Source organism: Pelobates fuscus, chromosome 9 (assembly GCF_036172605.1).
Source record: "Pelobates fuscus isolate aPelFus1 chromosome 9, aPelFus1.pri, whole genome shotgun sequence".
Lineage (NCBI taxonomy): Eukaryota > Metazoa > Chordata > Amphibia > Anura > Pelobatidae > Pelobates > Pelobates fuscus.
In genome coordinates, this window is record NC_086325.1 from 170,761,603 (window position 1) to 170,780,831 (window position 19,229).

The following is a 19,229-nucleotide window of genomic DNA, read 5'->3' on the forward strand; positions in this document are numbered from 1 at the left end:
AGGGTAGGACTGCCATGGCGGAAAAGTTCTGTCCCGCGTTAAAGGGTTTAATGGTATTTTGCATATATTTAAGTATTTTGTGTAAATGAAATAAAACAGGAAGTTGGTGGTCCAGTTAGTAAGAGCCTGGTCAGGTAGCGTTATAATGGAGGTGATGAGCCTCCTAACACAGGCGAAACGCGCGTCGGGTTGAAGTGTGGCACCTACCACTGGCTTCGGGTTTGATACTTACCCGTCCCCCTAAAGGTTACCTTTATTCCTCGGACATCACCTCACTCACTTCCCGGTTGACCAGAACCACTTACTCCGGTTGCATTATTATATAGTAACCTGGTTCACTACTCTATTCATACGGGACGCTAATTGAGCCCTCCGGGTGAACAGGAACCTTGAGTACCTATCAGGGTACTATTCACTTTCTTAAGGCAAATACAAGGGCAAACACCGACTACATACCCTCCTTTCTTCCTCCTCTCCTACTTCTTTACTATACCTGGTGCCCATGAAGGCACCGTTCCACCTTCTTTGCAATAATCCTTTCAGTTTATCATGCACATATTGATTAGGTGGATATTTAGTATTTGATGGTTAGGACGAGAGCTTTGATATATATATTTAGTTACCGCTACTGATTGCCCGACACCGGCAACCATAGGTAACAATAGTGACTTCGATCTACATGGGTATGCACGTTCGCACCCTGAGGGAGACGCACTTTGATCTGACATCTTTTTTAGTCGGATGACAGTTCTCCCCTCTCTCCCTTCCCGAAACCGATACCCGGTAACTCCTGTCTCTTCTACACTGCCTATTACCGGTCACGACCTCGAGTCAGGGACCTGGACTTAGATATTTTGTGATATATGCGCTTTAATATCACACTTAGTATCACTTACCTCATGAATACAATTTAATTAATCAGCTAGTGTTTATAGTTAGAGACTGATCTGTGACACTTCTGTGTTACTATATGACTTTTCTGTTCTCCGAAAGAGACCCACTTTTGGACACATTATGTTACTGTAGGATATCAGTACTTTCTGTCTAAATAATAATACCATTGCCACTACGAGATATTTGTTACACTACTCCTTACCGTTACTTACCACATCTGTTGCTGGGCTATTGTCACATCTCTCCATATTTACTATTAGAAACCTTTGTGGCACCTGCAACCAGCAAATAGACCAATTGCGGTAGTAGCAGTATAACGCCAGTTTGGCGGCAGTAGGGCATCAGTACCTACATCTATTATTATTTAGCTTTTATTTGACACACACTTCCTTCCTCTCAGTGTGTCTTACCACTCTTCCCTCTACCTTTTTCGTTAATAGTTTTTCGTTATGTTTACCCCATCCTATTAAAGGGTATTTTTAACTGTTTCTTACCCAACTGTATACATTGCGATTTATACTTCATAGGACAGATCCTTCTCTTCCTTGTTTCAGGTGGGTAAAGGTGTTCCGCTCAGTATATGGGGTCTGGTTAGGAATGTGGTTATAATGGAGGTGGGTTAAGGTGATCCGCTCAGTATATGGGGTCTGGTTAGGAATGTGGTTATAATGGAGGTGGGTAAAGGTGTTCCGCTCAGTATATGTTGTCTGGTTAGGAATGTGGTTATAATGGAGGTGGGTAAAGGTGTTCCGCTCAGTATATGGGGTCTGGTTAGGAATGTGGTTATAATGGAGGTGGGTAAAGGTGATCCGCTCAGTATATGGGGTCTGGTTAGGAATGTGGTTATAATGGAGGTGGGTAAAGGTGATCCGCTCAGTATATGGGGTCTGGTTAGGAATGTGGTTATAATGGAGGTGGGTAAAGGTGATCCGCTCAGTATATGGGGTCTGGTTAGGAATGTGGTTATAATGGAGGTGGGTAAAGGTGATCCGCTCAGTATATGGAGTCTGGTTAGGAATGTGGTTATAATGGAGGTGGGTAAAGGTGATCCGCTCAGTATATGGAGTCTGGTTAGGAATGTGGTTATAATGGAGGTGGGTAAAGGTGATCCGCTCAGTATATGGGGTCTGGTTAGGAATGTGGTTATAATGGAGGTGGGTAAAGGTGATCCGCTCAGTATATGGGGTCTGGTTAGGAATGTGGTTATAATGGAGGTGGGTAAAGGTGATCCGCTCAGTATATGGGGTCTGGTTAGGAATGTGGTTATAATGGAGGTGGGTAAAGGTGATCCGCTCAGTATATGGGGTCTGGTTAGGAATGTGGTTATAATGGAGGTGGGTAAAGGTGATCCGCTCAGTATATGGAGTCTGGTTAGGAATGTGGTTATAATGGAGGTGGGTAAAGGTGATCCGCTCAGTATATGGGGTCTGGTTAGGTATGTGGTTATAATGGAGGTGGGTAAAGGTGATCCGCTCAGTATATGGGGTCTGGTTAGGTATGCGGTTATAATGGAGGTGGGTAAAGGTGATCCGCTCAGTATATGGGGTCTGGTTAGGTATGCGGTTATAATGGAGGTGGGTAAAGGTGATCCGCTCAGTATATGGGGTCTGGTTAGGAATGTGGTTATAATGGAGGTGGGTAAAGGTGATCCGCTCAGTATATGGGGTCTGGTTAGGAATGTGGTTATAACGGAGGTGGGTAAAGCTGTTCCGCTCAGTATATGGGGTCTGGTTAGGAATGTGGTTATAATGGAGGTGGGTAAAGGTGTTCTGCTCAGTATATGGGGTCTGGTTAGGTATGCGGTTATAATGGAGGTGGGTAAAGGTGTTCCGCTCAGTATATGGGGTCTGGTTAGGAATGCGGTTATAATGGAGGTGGGTAAAGGTGTTCCGCTCAGTATATGGGGTCTGGTTAGGAATGTGGTTATAATGGAGGTGGGTAAAGGTGTTCCGCTCAGTATATGGGCCTGGTTAGGAATGTGGTTATAATGGAGGTGGGTAAAGGTGTTCCGCTCAGTATATGGGGTCTGGTTAGGAATGTGGTTATAATGGAGGTGGGTAAAGGTGTTCCGCTCAGTATATGGGGTCTGGTTAGGTATGCGGTTATAATGGAGGTGGGTAAAGGTGTTCCGCTCAGTAAGTAGGGTCTGGTTAGGAATGTGGTTATAATGGAGGTGGGTAAAGGTGTTCCGCTCAGTAAGTAGGGTCTGGTTAGGAATGCGGTTATAATGGAGGTGGGTAAAGGTGTTCCGCTCAGTATATGGGGTCTGGTTAGGAATGTGGTTATAATGGAGGTGGGTAAAGGTGATCCGCTCAGTATTTGGGGTCTGGTTAGGAATGTGGTTATAATGGAGGTGGGTAAAGGTGTTCCGCTCAGTATATGGGGTCTGGTTAGGAATGTGGTTATAATGGAGGTGGGTAAAGGTGTTCCGCTCAGTATATGGGGTCTGGTTAGGAATGCGGTTATAATGGAGGTGGGTAAAGGTGTTCCGCTCAGTATATGGGGTCTGGTTAGGAATGCGGTTATAATGGAGGTGGGTAAAGGTGTTCCGCTCAGTATATGGGGTCTGGTTAGGAATGTGGTTATAATGGAGGTGGGTAAAGGTGTTCCGCTCAGTATATGGGGTCTGGTTAGGAATGTGGTTATAATGGAGGTGGGTAAAGGTGTTCCGCTCAGTATATGGGGTCTGGTTAGGAATGTGGTTATAATGGAGGTGGGTAAAGGTGTTCCTCTCAGTATATGGGGTCTGGTTAGGAATGTGGTTATAATGGAGGTGGGTAAAGGTGATCCGCTCAGTATATGGGGTCTGGTTAGGAATGTGGTTATAATGGAGGTGGGTAAAGGTGTTACGCTCAGTATATGGGGTCTGGTTAGGAATGTGGTTATAATGGAGGTGGGTAAAGGTGTTCCGCTCAGTATATGGGGTCTGGTTAGGAATGTGGTTATAATGGAGGTGGGTAAAGGTGTTCCGCTCAGTATATGGGGTCTGGTTAGGAATGCGGTTATAATGGAGGTGGGTAAAGGTGTTCCGCTCAGTATATGGGGTCTGGTTAGGAATGTGGTTATAATGGAGGTGGGTAAAGGTGTTCCTCTCAGTATATGGGGTCTGGTTAGGAATGTGGTTATAATGGAGGTGGGTAAAGGTGTTCCGCTCAGTATATGGGATCTGGTTAGGAATGTGGTTATAATGGAGGTGGGTAAAGGTGTTCCGCTCAGTATATGGGGTCTGGTTAGGAATGCGGTTATAATGGAGGTGGGTAAAGGTGTTCCTCTCAGTATATGGGGTCTGGTTAGGAATGTGGTTATAATGGAGGTGGGTAAAGGTGTTCCGCTCAGTATATGGGGTCTGGTTAGGAATGCGGTTATAATGGAGGTGGGTAAAGGTGTTCCGCTCAGTATATGGGGTCTGGTTAGGAATGTGGTTATAATGGAGGTGGGTAAAGGTGTTCCGCTCAGTATATGGGGTCTGGTTAGGAATGTGGTTATAATGGAGGTGGGTAAAGGTGTTCCTCTCAGTATATGGGGTCTGGTTAGGAATGTGGTTATAATGGAGGTGGGTAAAGGTGTTCCGCTCAGTATATGGGGTCTGGTTAGGAATGTGGTTATAATGGAGGTGGGTAAAGGTGTTCCTCTCAGTATATGGGGTCTGGTTAGGAATGTGGTTATAATGGAGGTGGGTAAAGGTGTTCCGCTCAGTATATGGGGTCTGGTTTGGAATGTGGTTATAATGGAGGTGGGTAAAGGTGTTCCTCTCAGTATATGGGGTCTGGTTAGGAATGTGGTTATAATGGAGGTGGGTAAAGGTGATCCGCTCAGTATATGGGGTCTGGTTAGGTATGTGGTTATAATGGAGGTGGGTAAAGGTGATCCGCTCAGTATATGGGGTCTGGTTAGGAATGTGGTTATAATGGAGGTGGGTAAAGGTGTTCCGCTCAGTATATGGGGTCTGGTTAGGAATGTGGTTATAATGGAGGTGGGTAAAGGTGATCCGCTCAGTATATGGGGTCTGGTTAGGAATGTGGTTATAATGGAGGTGGGTAAAGGTGTTCCGCTCAGTATATGGGGTCTGGTTAGGAATGTGGTTATAATGGAGGTGGGTAAAGGTGATCCGCTCAGTATATGGGGTCTGGTTAGGTATGTGGTTATAATGGAGGTGGGTAAAGGTGTTCCGCTCAGTATATGGGGTCTGGTTAGGAATGTGGTTATAATGGAGGTGGGTAAAGGTGATCCGCTCAGTATATGGGGTCTGGTTAGGTATGTGGTTATAATGGAGGTGGGTAAAGGTGATCCGCTCAGTATATGGGGTCTGGTTAGGAATGTGGTTATAATGGAGGTGGGTAAAGGTGATCCGCTCAGTATATGGGGTCTGGTTAGGAATGTGGTTATAACGGAGGTGGGTAAAGGTGATCCGCTCAGTATATGGGGTCTGGTTAGGTATGCGGTTATAATGGAGGTGGGTAAAGGTGATCCGCTCAGTATATGGGGTCTGGTTAGGTATGCGGTTATAATGGAGGTGGGTAAAGGTGTTCCGCTCAGTATATGGGGTCTGGTTAGGAATGTGGTTATAATGGAGGTGGGTAAAGGTGATCCGCTCAGTATATGGGGTCTGGTTAGGAATGTGGTTATAATGGAGGTGGGTAAAGGTGATCCGCTCAGTAAGTGGGGTCTGGTTAGGAATGTGGTTATAATGGAGGTGGGTAAAGGTGATCCGCTCAGTATATGGGGTCTGGTTAGGAATGTGGTTATAATGGAGGTGGGTAAAGGTGTTCCGCTCAGTATATGGAGTCTGGTTAGGTATGCGGTTATAATGGAGGTGGGTAAAGGTGATCCGCTCAGTATATGGGGTCTGGTTAGGAATGTGGTTATAATGGAGGTGGGTAAAGGTGTTCCGCTCAGTATATGGGGTCTGGTTAGGAATGTGGTTATAATGGAGGTGGGTAAAGGTGTTCTGCTCAGTATATGGGGTCTGGTTAGGAATGTGGTTATAATGGAGGTGGGTAAAGGTGTTCTGCTCAGTATATGGGGTCTGGTTAGGAATGTGGTTATAATGGAGGTGGGTAAAGGTGTTCCGCTCAGTATATGGGGTCTGGTTAGGAATGTGGTTATAATGGAGGTGGGTAAAGGTGTTCCGCTCAGTATATGGGGTCTGGTTAGGAATGTGGTTATAATGGAGGTGGGTAAAGGTGTTCCGCTCAGTATATGGGGTCTGGTTAGGAATGTGGTTATAATGGAGGTGGGTAAAGGTGTTCCGCTCAGTATATGGGGTCTGGTTAGGAATGTGGTTATAATGGAGGTGGGTAAAGGTGTTCCGCTCAGTATATGGGGTCTGGTTAGGAATGTGGTTATAATGGAGGTGGGTAAAGGTGTTCCGCTCAGTATATGGGGTCTGGTTAGGAATGTGGTTATAATGGAGGTGGGTAAAGGTGATCCGCTCAGTATATGGGGTCTGGTTAGGAATGTGGTTATAATGGAGGTGGGTAAAGGTGATCCGCTCAGTAAGTAGGGTCTGGTTAGGAATGCGGTTATAATGGAGGTGGGTAAAAGGGAATAAGTGGGGCGTGGCCAGGAGTAGGATGATTACTTTGATCACTTACATCTGTGAAGTGCGTTTTTTGGCTCGGTATGTGGGGCAGGAATTCTTCTTGTTCTGGAACAAATGCTTCCTCTGGTTCATACCTGGAAAATAAAATGATCCGACTGAGAATGCAAAATATCCCACACTCACAGTAATAACTCACACTCACCGAGTAAAAATACGGCACTCACACTACACTTACCGAGTACTAATACGGCACTCACACTACACTCACCGAGTACAAATACGGCACTCACACTACACTTACCGAGTACTAATACAGCACTCACGGAGTACTAATATGGGCTCACACTCACAGAGTACTTATACGGCACTCACTGAGTACTAATACGGGCTCACACTCACGGAGTACTAATACGGCACTCACACTACACTCATCGAGTACAAAGACGGCACTCACACTACACTCACCGAGTACAAAGACGGCACTCACACTACACTCACCGAGTACAAAGATGGCACTCACACTACACTCACCGAGTACAAAGATGGCACTCACACTACACTCACCGAGTACAAAGATGGCACTCACACTACACTCACCGAGTACAAAGACGGCACTCACACTACACTCACCGAGTACAAAGACGGCACTCACACTACACTCACCGAGTACAAAGACGGCACTCATACTACACTCACAGAGTACAAAGACGGCACTCACACTACACTCACAGAGTACAAAGACGGCACTCACACTACACTCACAGAGTACAAAGACGGCACTCACACTACACTCACAGAGTACAAATACGGCACTCACACTACACTCACAGAGTACAAATACAGCACTCACACTACACTCACCGAGTACAAATACGGCACTCACACTACACTCACCGAGTACAAATACGGCACTCACACTACACTCACCGAGTACAAATACGGCACTCACACTACACTCACCGAGTATTAATACGGCGCTCACACTACACTCACCGAGTACTAATACGGCACTCACACTCACTGAGTACTAATACGGCACTCACACTCACTGAGTACTAATACGGCACTCACACTCACTGAGTACTAATACGGCACTCACACTACACTCACTACTAATACGGCACTCACACTACACTCACTAAGTTCTAATATGACTGAGAACTATCTCACAAGCAGCCATCACACGGTACCTGCATGGATCTGGCACAGGTATAATGATTTATATAGCACCAACACAGCGCTGCACAATAGATACACCAAGACAATTTATTTCTCACAGAACCAGTTGGGTTACGAATGGTGCGGCTCCTTCTTGCAGTTAGTGGATTTCTGCTCACCCTTCATCCAGGGTCATTCTGTCTGTGTTCAGACTCTCAGACACACTCCCGTTTAACATATGGGAATCTTCCCGATCACCCAACTTCTCCAGTTCCATGACGTCTTCCAGGCAGCTCCTCCGGTAAGCAGATTATAGGATACAAAACTAGGAATCGGAGTACAGACCTGAAAGGAGATCGGACAGACTACTGACAAAGCACTGGACAAGACTTTGTGTGTATTACCTGGTGGGCTTCAGTGGGGGGCTACCTGTTCTTCCATAGACTATCGTGGGCTGAGGGCTGCCTGTTTCCCCATGGACTCTGGTGGGGGTGGGTGGGGGCTGCGTGTTTCCCTACGGGCTGTGGGGGAGGGGCTGCGTGTTTCCCCGTGGACTCTGGTGGGGGAGGGGCTGCGTGTTTCCCCGTGGACTCTGGTGGGGGAGGGGCTGCGTGTTTCCCCGTGGACTCTGGTGGGGGAGGGGCTGCGTGTTTCCCCGTGGACTCTGGTGGGGGAGGGGCTGCGTGTTTCCCCGTGGACTCTGGTGGGGGAGGGGCTGCGTGTTTCCCCGTGGACTCTGGTGGGGGAGGGGCTGCGTGTTTCCCCGTGGACTCTGGTGGGGGAGGGGCTGCGTGTTTCCCCGTGGACTCTGGTGGGGGAGGGGCTGCGTGTTTCCCCGTGGACTCTGGTGGGGGAGGGGCTGCGTGTTTCCCCGTGGACTCTGGTGGGGGAGGGGCTGCGTGTTTCCCCGTGGACTCTGGTGGGGGAGGGGCTGCGTGTTTCCCCGTGGACTCTGGTGGGGGAGGGGCTGCGTGTTTCCCCGTGGACTCTGGTGGGGGAGGGGCTGCGTGTTTCCCCGTGGACTCTGGTGGGGGAGGGGCTGCGTGTTTCCCCGTGGACTCTGGTGGGGGAGGGGCTGCGTGTTTCCCCGTGGACTCTGGTGGGGGAGGGGCTGCGTGTTTCCCCGTGGACTCTGGTGGGGGAGGGGCTGCGTGTTTCCCCGTGGACTCTGGTGGGGGAGGGGCTGCGTGTTTCCCCGTGGACTCTGGTGGGGGAGGGGCTGCGTGTTTCCCCGTGGACTCTGGTGGGGGAGGGGCTGCGTGTTTCCCCGTGGACTCTGGTGGGGGAGGGGCTGCGTGTTTCCCCGTGGACTCTGGTGGGGGAGGGGCTGCGTGTTTCCCCGTGGACTCTGGTGGGGGAGGGGCTGCGTGTTTCCCCATGCGCTCTGGGGGGGGGGGGTTGCTGCATGGTTCCCCACGGGCTCTGGTGGGGGGGGGGGGGCTGCGTGTAAAAAGGTTTATTTTAAAGTATTTTTAGGCGTCTTTTAGGAAGGACTTAAGGAATAATGTATAATTAGAAGACAAAAAAAGGGTACACAACAATGGCATCATGACCAGTTCTTCTATTGTATAATATAAAGTATATGAGACAATTACACAAACCCCTCATTAGAATCTTTTGGTTGAAGTGGTCTAATCACATCGTAGTAGGCGGGGCTGAAACATGATGAATTGAGTGTGTCTGCTCTAACCAATGGGAACCCAGATATGGATCCTGACACAAGAGCTTAGAAACACTGTTTCAGATAAATGATTTCTCAGTGATGAACATTTGCATCACCTTACAGTAATTCTAAGATTAAAACCCATGTCTTCGGTAACATGTGCAACATGGCACATTTCTCTATGGTTATGTAGCTAAATTATTCTTCACATTGCATAGTAATAATCTGTTGGGAAAAAAAACACCCAATCCCTTTATGCTGTTGACCTAAAAGAAGATTCAAAAAGCACTTGATGCAAAAGGGAAACAAAAATTCAGATCAGATTTCTCTTTAGATCAACAGCCTGTTCACATACATATCAATTATATCCTTAAATATTTAGTTTTTACAAAAAAGCAAACATCCAGGTCTTTTTAAAAAATGATCTGTAGAGTCTGATAAGACAACCTCTTCAGACAGAGTTTCACATCTTTATTGTTCTTACTTTCCTCTCCTGTAAGTGAAAACTCCTTTCTTCCAGTCTCAATGGGTGACCTCGTATCTGTTGTATATTCCTGTTATTGAACAGGTTAGAACATAGCGGTTTGTACTGATCCTGTATATATTTGTATAGTGCCATCATATCCCTCTGAGGCACCTTTTTACTTAAAGTACATAAATGCAGTTTCTACCCTTTCCTCATAACTACGGTTTTCCATCCTCCTTATTAATTTTGTAGCTCACCTCTGCAATTTTTCTAGTTCTGCAATATCCTTCTTTAAAACTGCGTATTCAAGGTGTAGACATACCATTGATTAAAGGAACACTATAGTCACCTAAATTACTTTAGCTTAATAAAGCAGTTTTAGTGTATAGATCATTCCCCTGCAATTTCACTGCTCAATTCACTGTCATTTAGGAGTTAAATCACTTTGTTTCAGTTTATGCAGCCCTAGCCACACCTCCCCTGGCTATGATTGACAGAGCCTGCATGAAAAAAACAAACTGGTTTCACTTTCAATCAGATGTAATTTACCTTAAATAATTGTATCTCAATCTCTAAATTGAACTTTAATCACATACAGGAGGCTCTTGCAGGGTCTAGCAAGCTATTAACATAGCAGGGGATAAGAAAATCTTAATTAAACAGAACTTGCAATAAAGAAAGCCTAAATAGGGCTCTCCTTACAGGAAGTGTTTATGGAAGGCTGTGCAAGTCACATGCAGGGAGGTGTGACTAGGGTTCATAAACAAAGGGATTTAACTCCTAAATGGCAGAGGATTGAGCAGCGAGGCTGCAGGGGCATGTTCTATACACCAAAACTGCTTCATTAAGCTAAAGTTGTTCAGGTGACTATAGTGTCCCTTTAATAAAGAGGTAAAATTATATCTTGATCACATGAATCAATACTGCTTAATGTTGAAGGTGCACATTCCCTGATTTACCTTTGATTTGTGTGCTGGGGCGGAACGTTACAGAGTTTTACAGTCGTTGATGGCAGATCCCATTGCAGCCTAAAAGAAAGAGACACACTTTGTAGGCACTAAAACAAAATTAAAACTAAAATATAGAATTTCTTGTCGCCTGCTCTGTGAATTGCCTTCTAGAGCCCACAGCAGACTCCTGTCTGTGACAAAAGTTAAAAAAACAGAGCACAAGATGAAAACTTCTAAAGTAAACATACTGTGCTGTAAGAGCTGACTTAAAATGTAACCATTTTTTTCATGCTTGCTATTTGAATCTCAGCCAGGGGAGGTTTGACTAGAGCTGCATAAACAAAAACAAACGTCAACTCCTAAAACGTTAACTCCTAAATGGCGGTGAATCGAGCAATAACGTTGCAGGGGCATGATCTATACACCAAAACCACTTCATTAAGCTGAAGTTGTTTTGGTGTGTAGAGTGTCCCTTTAATGCATACTACAGATTCTAAACATAACTAGAATTGGTAAAAGAGAACCCTGCTTCTATACCTTAGCATATTAAACAATATAAGAACATATATGTCTCACAAATACACCATTTAGTATATATCTGCTATAATATCTATTGATTTTGCAATGCAACATTTAGTACATAATGTGTATATTATTAAACCGAGTGCTCACATAGTGTATGTTTAAAACTCCTCTATTCTCACGTCCAATCTGGTCAGACCTAGCAGTGTTCTATCTGCCATAGGGGTCATGTACATTTATATAGACGGTCACACATTGTAACATTCATTACAACACGTAATGTGGGTTCAAGCACTTTCTATCCGAGTTATAAACGTAAAGTGACACTATGGGCACCCAGACAACTACGTCTCGATCAACTAGTCTGGTTGCCTTGCCCCTGTTATTTTGGACCTGTAAAGAAAATCATGGCCATTTTTCTACAAACAGCCACTAGATGGAACTTTTTGCTTTATAACGGACTAAAACTCAGCTATGATCAAGGTCGACACAAAATGTCAGCTATGGTCAATGTCGACAGTCAATGAGGACGTATAACGTGACCTATGTTCAATGCCGACAGTCAATGAGTACATATAACGTGACCTATGTTCAATGAGGACGTATAACGTCACCTATGTTCAATGAGGACGTATAACGTCACCTATGTTCAATGAGGACGTATAACGTCACCTATTTTCAATGAGGACGTATAACGTCACCTATTTTCAATGAGGACGTATAACGTCACCTATTTTCAATGAGGACGTATAACGTCACCTATTTTCAATGAGGACGTATAACGTGACCTATGTTCAATGCCGACAGTCAATGAGGACGTATAACGTCACCTATGTTCAATGAGGACGTATAACGTCACCTATGTTCAATGAGGACGTATAACGTCACCTATTTTCAATGAGGACGTATAACGTCACCTATTTTCAATGAGGACGTATAACGTCACCTATTTTCAATGAGGACGTATAACGTGACCTATGTTCAATGAGGACGTATAACGTCACCTATTTTCAATGAGGACGTATAACGTCACCTATGTTCAATGAGGACGTATAACGTCACCTATGTTCAATGAGGACGTATAACGTCACCTATGTTCAATGAGGACGTATAACGTCACCTATTTTCAATGAGGACGTATAACGTCACCTATTTTCAATGAGGACGTATAACGTCACCTATGTTCAATGAGGACGTATAACGTCACCTATGTTCAATGAGGACGTATAACGTCACCTATGTTCAATGAGGACGTATAACGTCACCTATTTTCAATGAGGACGTATAACGTCACCTATGTTCAATGAGGACGTATAACGTCACCTATGTTCAATGAGGACGTATAACGTCACCTATGTTCAATGAGGACGTATAACGTCACCTATGTTCAATGAGGACGTATAACGTCACCTATGTTCAATGAGGACATATAACGTCACCTATGTTCAATGAGGACGTATAACGTCACCTATGTTCAATGAGGACGTATAACGTCACCTATTTTCAATGAGGACGTATAACGTCACCTATGTTCAATGAGGACGTATAACGTCACCTATTTTCAATGAGGACGTATAACGTCACCTATGTTCAATGAGGACGTATAACGTCACCTATGTTCAATGAGGACGTATAACGTCACCTATTTTCAATGAGGACGTATAACGTCACCTATGTTCAATGAGGACGTATAACGTCACCTATTTTCAATGAGGACGTATAACGTCACCTATGTTCAATGAGGACGTATAACGTCACCTATTTTCAATGCAGGCAGTCAATGAGGACGTATAACGTCACCTATGTTCAATGCCGGACGCTCTGTGAGCTTGCCTGCATTGAACCCTATGATTGCAGAGGTCCCATACGGAAGCATAGATCCTCACAGAGGAGTATTGAATTGGAGGAGGCTATGACCCATTCATGTCGTTGCCGGGTGGAGGAGAGCCGCGCCAATGGAGAAAGGTAAGCAAATATGTTTTCATTTGTTTTAGCGATCAGGGGATTGAAATAGACTAGGGATTGAAACACTAGAGCGTTAGAAATACAGATTTGCCTAACACTATATAGTGTTCTTTTAAAGGGTCAGTCTAGACACCATAAGTACTGCATGAAAAAGTAGCGCTTAAGTTGCCATTAGCATCTTGCAGTTCAAGAACAATATCAGTTTAATTCATATTTACCACCATTCACTGGCAGAGTCAAAAAAGTAATCAAAACTAATCATTAAAGGAACACATCATGTGAGTTGTAGTGGTTATGGTGCCTAGAGTGCCCTGATCCCCATCCTATTATAAGGAATTTGTGAATAGATTGACTTCTTACCTGGAGTCCATTAGCTACCCTAGGGTAATACATGCACTGCGAGTTCCAGTGGTTATGGTGCTGGGAGTGTTTCTTTCAAAATAGGCCACTTAATAAAATAATCATAGAAGAGGAAGCTAACGCTTTTCTGAAATTATTGAATAAGACATTGAAAATCACTTATAACCGCTTAACCTTTTTTCATGAGATTCTTCATTTCTTTATGTTAAAGACTTAATGACATCATAATCCAGTTCAGTCCAGGCACAGCTAGGGCACACATTGCTAATGAGGAGGAGCAATAAAACCATTGGTCCATTTCTCTTCCTCTCTGTATGCTGACTGCCAGGTGTAAAGGGCGGAGCTTATAACAATGATTGGCAGGGAGCTAAGATGGAGGTGGCTCTCTCCATACTGACTGCCAGGTGTAAAGGGCGGAGCTTATAACAATGATTGGCAGGGAGCTAAGATGGAGGCGGCTCTCTCTATACTGACTGCCAGGTGTAAAGGGCGGAGCTTATAACAATGATTGACAGGGAGCTAAGATGGAGGCGGCTCTCTCTATACTGCCTGCCAGGTGTAAAGGGCGGAGCTTATAACAATGATTGGCAGGGAGCTAAGATGGAGGTGGCTCTCTCCATACTGACTGCCAGGTGTAAAGGGCGGAGCTTATAACAATGATTGACAGGGAGCTAAGAGGTGGCTCTCTCTATACTGACTGCCAGGTGTAAAGGGCGGAGCTTATAACAATGACTGACAGGGAGCTAAGATGGAGGCGGCTCTCTCTATGCTGACTGCCAGGTGTAAAGGGCGGAGCTTATAACAATGATTGGCAGGGAGCTAAGATGGAGGTGGCTCTCTCCATACTGACTGCCAGGTGTAAAGGGCGGAGCTTATAACAATGATTGACAGGGAGCTAAGATGGAGGTGGCTCTCTCTATACTGACTGCCAGGTGTAAAGGGCGGAGCTTATAACAATGATTGACAGGGAGCTAAGATGGAGGTGGCTCTCTCCATACTGACTGCCAGGTGTAAAGGGCGGAGCTTATAACAATGATTGACAGGGAGCTAAGATGGAGGTGGCTCTCTCTATACTGACTGCCAGGTGTAAAGGGCGGAGCTTATAACAATGATTGACAGGGAGCTAAGATGGAGGTGGCTCTCTCTATACTGACTGCCAGGTGTAAAGGGCGGAGCTTATAACAATGATTGACAGGGAGCTAAGATGGAGGCGGCTCTCTCTATACTGACGGCCAGGTGTAAAGGGTGGAGCTTATAACAATGATTGACAGGGAGCTAAGATGGAGGCGGCTCTCTCTATACTGACTGCCAGGTGTAAAGGGCGGAGCTTATAACAATGATTGACAGGGAGCTAAGATGGAGGCGGCTCTCTCTATACTGCCTGCCAGGTGTAAAGGGCGGAGCTTATAACAATGATTGACAGAGAGCTAAGATGGAGGTGGCTCTCTCTATACTGACTGCCAGGTGTAAAGGGCGGAGCTTATAACAATGATTGACAGGGAGCTAAGATGGAGGCGCCCAGTTACAGGATAATGAGCTGGGGATTTCTAAATTTATTTGCATTTTTCACACCTTATAAATATTTGTTATATATAGCGATAAGTCATCAACATAATAAAAAAGCTGAAGGCTCTCCATTAAAATTTGTTGGTTACTTTATTCTCCCTTCTGCCTTTCACTAAGTCACAATTCCCTGTAAAATACAGAACAGGTAAATCCCACAGCTCGAACACGTTTAAATATGTCCCAATGTGCTAGATAAATGTCTTTATATTTAGCCATTACTGACCGTTTAATGAATTACCTCAGACTGACAGAAATAGCCCGGTTTTTACCTAAAAATATTCTTATGTTCCAACTGAGGAGCCGGAGTCAGAGTCTAGAGATTAGTGACTGACGGTAATCACAGGCTCCATTCTATCAAGTAATAAAATCTGCAAAAACAGATTGGATCTGTCTGTGCGCAAATTTGCCCAACTTTGTCAGGTGTGATATCACGAGAGGAGGTCCAATTTAAGGGTCGATAAGTTGATGCAATTCTGTTTTAAAGATTTTCTCTTGTAATAAGTCTTTTCATCCATAATGTAACAGAAATTTTATGTGTGGACATTAGGGTAGCCAGTTTGTCTCTCTAATATAAGCTTTATCTAGATTTTCTAAAAAGGAATTACAAACATATCACACATGCCAGCACACACACAGGCACACATTACACACAGCCATGACAAACACGCACATTACGCACAGCCATGACACGCGCACACATTACGCACAGCAATGACACGCGCACACATTACACACAGCCATGACACGCGCGCATTACACACAGCCATGACACGCGCGCATTACACACAGCCATGACACGCGCGCATTACACACAGCCATGACACGCGCGCATTACACACAGCCATGACACGCGCGCACACATTACACACAGCCATGACACGCGCGCATTACACACAGCCATGACACGCGCGCATTACACACAGCCATGACACGCGCGCATTACACACAGCCATGACACGCGCGCATTACACACAGCCATGACACGCGCGCATTACACACAGCCATGACACGCGCGCATTACACACAGCCATGACACGCGCGCATTACACACAGCCATGACACGCGCGCACACATTACACACAGCCATGACACGCGCACACATTACACACAGCCATGACACGCGCACACATTACACACAGCCATGACACGCGCACACATTACACACAGCCATGACACGCGCACACATTACACACAGCCATGACACGCGCACACATTACACACAGCCATGACACGCGCACACATTACACACAGCCATGACACGCGCACACATTACACACAGCCATGACACACGCACACATTACACACAGCAATGACACGCGCTGTCTGCTGTTTATCCAAAAGAAGACAAAAAGAAAATAAAGATTAACAGTTTGAAGCACTTCCAATTTTGCAACAAACTAGGAAAAAAAGTTCTTCTGGACCCCAGACTGGCAGTCAGATTTATCCTTGGATCAAGAAGCGATTTGTTGAAAAATTGTATCATTGAATATGTTTTTGCAGGTGTGCATCTAGTAGCTGTTTAAACAGCTGTACAAACTCTGATAAAACCACTTCTTCAGGCAGATAATTCCATATCCTTAATGTTCTTACTGTAAAAAAAAAAATTTCCTTCACCTTAAACTAAATCTAATTTTTTCGAGTCTAAACACATGACCTATGTAAAATCCTGTTAGTGAATAGAAGCAAAGGGGCGGTAAGTGGGGGAAAAGCGCAATAAAACAGTGCAGGCTGTAAAACGTGTAAGAGTGATGATGATGTTTGATCCAGCAGGTATGGGTTTTTTATTTTATTTTAAGTTCAACGGGTATAATGGATTTTTATTTGGCCTTTTTTGGGGCTGAAAAATTAAGATTTTAGAAAAAAGAAGACGTCGAATGGTAAGTTTAATTTTACTTTACAGGGTGGTAATTTTATTCCCCCCTCACTATCTGTTAGGGTGAGGGGGGTAGGTAGGGGCCTTTTTATTTGGGTGGGGGGGTGGGTGACTAGGGGCTTGGGGACCCCTAGTCACCTTTGATTGGGGGGGGGATTTGACTTAGGGCCCCCACCCGCCGCCCAGGGGTGGGGTCCGGGGGGAGGACAGTAGGTGTGTCCCCCCCGCCCCATCATCATTATGGCCCCCACCCGCCGCCCAGGGGTGGGGGCCAGAGAGGGGGTGGACAGTAGGTCCCCCCCCCTCATTATCATTATGGCCCCCACCCGCCGCCCAGGGGTGGGGGCCGGAGATGGGGAGGACAGTAGGTTCCCCCCCCCTCATTATCATTATGGCCCCCACCCGCCGTCCAGGGGTGGGTGTCGGAGAGGGGGAGGACAGTAGGTCCCCCCCCCTCTTTATCATTATGGCACCCACCTGCCGCCCAGGAGTGGGGGCGAGGACAGTAGGTCCCCCCCACCCCCCCCTCTATCATTATGGCCCACAACCGCCACAGGCTACTCACTGTTTACTAGACATGCCCCTACTCGTGGTATAGCGAGTAGGGGCATAATTTACTAATACTAAGTAATCTTTACTTAGTATTAGTAAATGTGGCTGAAAGACCAATTTAGGTCTTTCAGCCTTTTAGTAGATAACTCCCTAATTCCCACGGTATTAGGGAGCTATCTACTAAGTGGCTGCAAGATGCAGCCACAGCACGAATAGGATCGGAGTTTCATTCATTTGAATGAAATTGCGATCCGAACAAAGTCCCGAATTGCGTTCTAACTGAATGAGAACGGTATGTTCGTTTGTTTTAGAACGCAATTCGACAGTTTCGGCTACAATGACAGGAAGCATCGTGGGAACAGGGAGGAAAGGTAATAATTATGGGAAAATTGCTCTGACCAGCGGAAATGAAGCACACTTTGCTCCTCCGCTGGCCAGAGCTGGTCAAGCGGCGGAATCCTCCATAAGGCAAAGAGTCCTTACTTTGTCTTATGATTTTAAAGAAAACTATAGCAGACAGGAAGAAACGGAGAACAGATCCTGAGAGAGGGAGAGAAGAGGAAGAGATTGAGGAAAGGTAAGTTCGGCATGACAGTGCTGCTTTAAGTCTTTGGGGATACCTCAAGCTTTCCTCCGCTCGACGAGTTTTATCTAGTGACTTTTTCAAGAGCTGCGTCTCTTACTCTGTTCCGGCTGTTTAAATATCGTAATTTTGCGCAGCTTTCTATGGTACGTGCATGCACACAACAGTGGACTTATGCGCGCCCTTCCATAATGGATTTTAGATTGTGTTTTTTGATTTTATTATTTATAATAATAATAAAAAAAATTACAAAAACACCATTGAAAATCCATTCTAGCCCCTAGCACCTAGCACCTAGCACAAATAAGATCCCTTAAAGAAACATCTACCTCAAGAACCAAAGATTTTCTCAGGGAAAAGCCTAAAGGCTGTTTTAAAGGACCACTATAGTGCCAGGAAAACATACTCTGTTACAGAAAATAACAGAGTTTAAAAGTACAATCACCAAGGAAGTTTTTAAAATTAAACATTTTATTAGCTGCCAAACTAAATTTTTTTATCTATTTACTTGAATGCAAATGACGAATACAGTACATTGGACACACCATTAGAAAATGACACATTAGGCTTTTAGAACATTTTAATGGTATCTAAACACTGTATAAGTTGTACTCTTTTTAATTTTCAGAACTGTATATGTATAGGGATTGATGTAATAACCCCACACTGGAGAGGCGGACACATAGAAAAACCATTAGATTGAAAAACACCTCTCCTATGGGTTTAAATGTGGATTTCGATGTATTCGTATTTATGGATTGATTTGTATTACATCTTTTTATACATAGCATCCTTGGACTGATGTAGCCTGTTTTATTATTTTTATCACTGTATTAGACCACATCAATTTTTTAAATTCGCCTCTAATCCCATTTTTTCCATCTTTACTATTCTTTTCTATTTGATTTATGTATTCCTTTCACTGGATTCTGTACTCACCTTTTTGATTTTGATGCTCGTCAGTATGTGTGTGTATATATATATATATCATTGTTAAGTTATAGTATCTTCGATCACTCTTGTAATGTTTTAGAATGTATGGACCACCTAACATTGCTACATTGGATATTAGGGTATACTAATCCTTTAATTCATAACTGCTCCTTGTCTTTGTAAAATATAACCAGTAGCCAAT

General features: G+C 44.8%; 1 protein-coding gene across 1 annotated transcript in view; it reads right to left on the minus strand.

Annotated features, from left to right (window-relative positions):
• Positions 1-19,229, minus strand: part of SLC38A5 (solute carrier family 38 member 5) — a 62,717-nt gene that overhangs the window by 28,696 nt on the left and 14,792 nt on the right. Inside the window, exons 2-4 of the mRNA XM_063433144.1 lie at positions 10,683-10,751; positions 7,774-7,939; positions 6,489-6,570 (exon numbers count right to left, since the gene is read on the minus strand). Of these exons, the coding sequence (XP_063289214.1) occupies positions 6,489-6,570; positions 7,774-7,871 (180 nt within the window). The 5' untranslated portion in view covers positions 7,872-7,939; positions 10,683-10,751. The remainder of the gene's footprint in view (positions 1-6,488; positions 6,571-7,773; positions 7,940-10,682; positions 10,752-19,229) is intronic.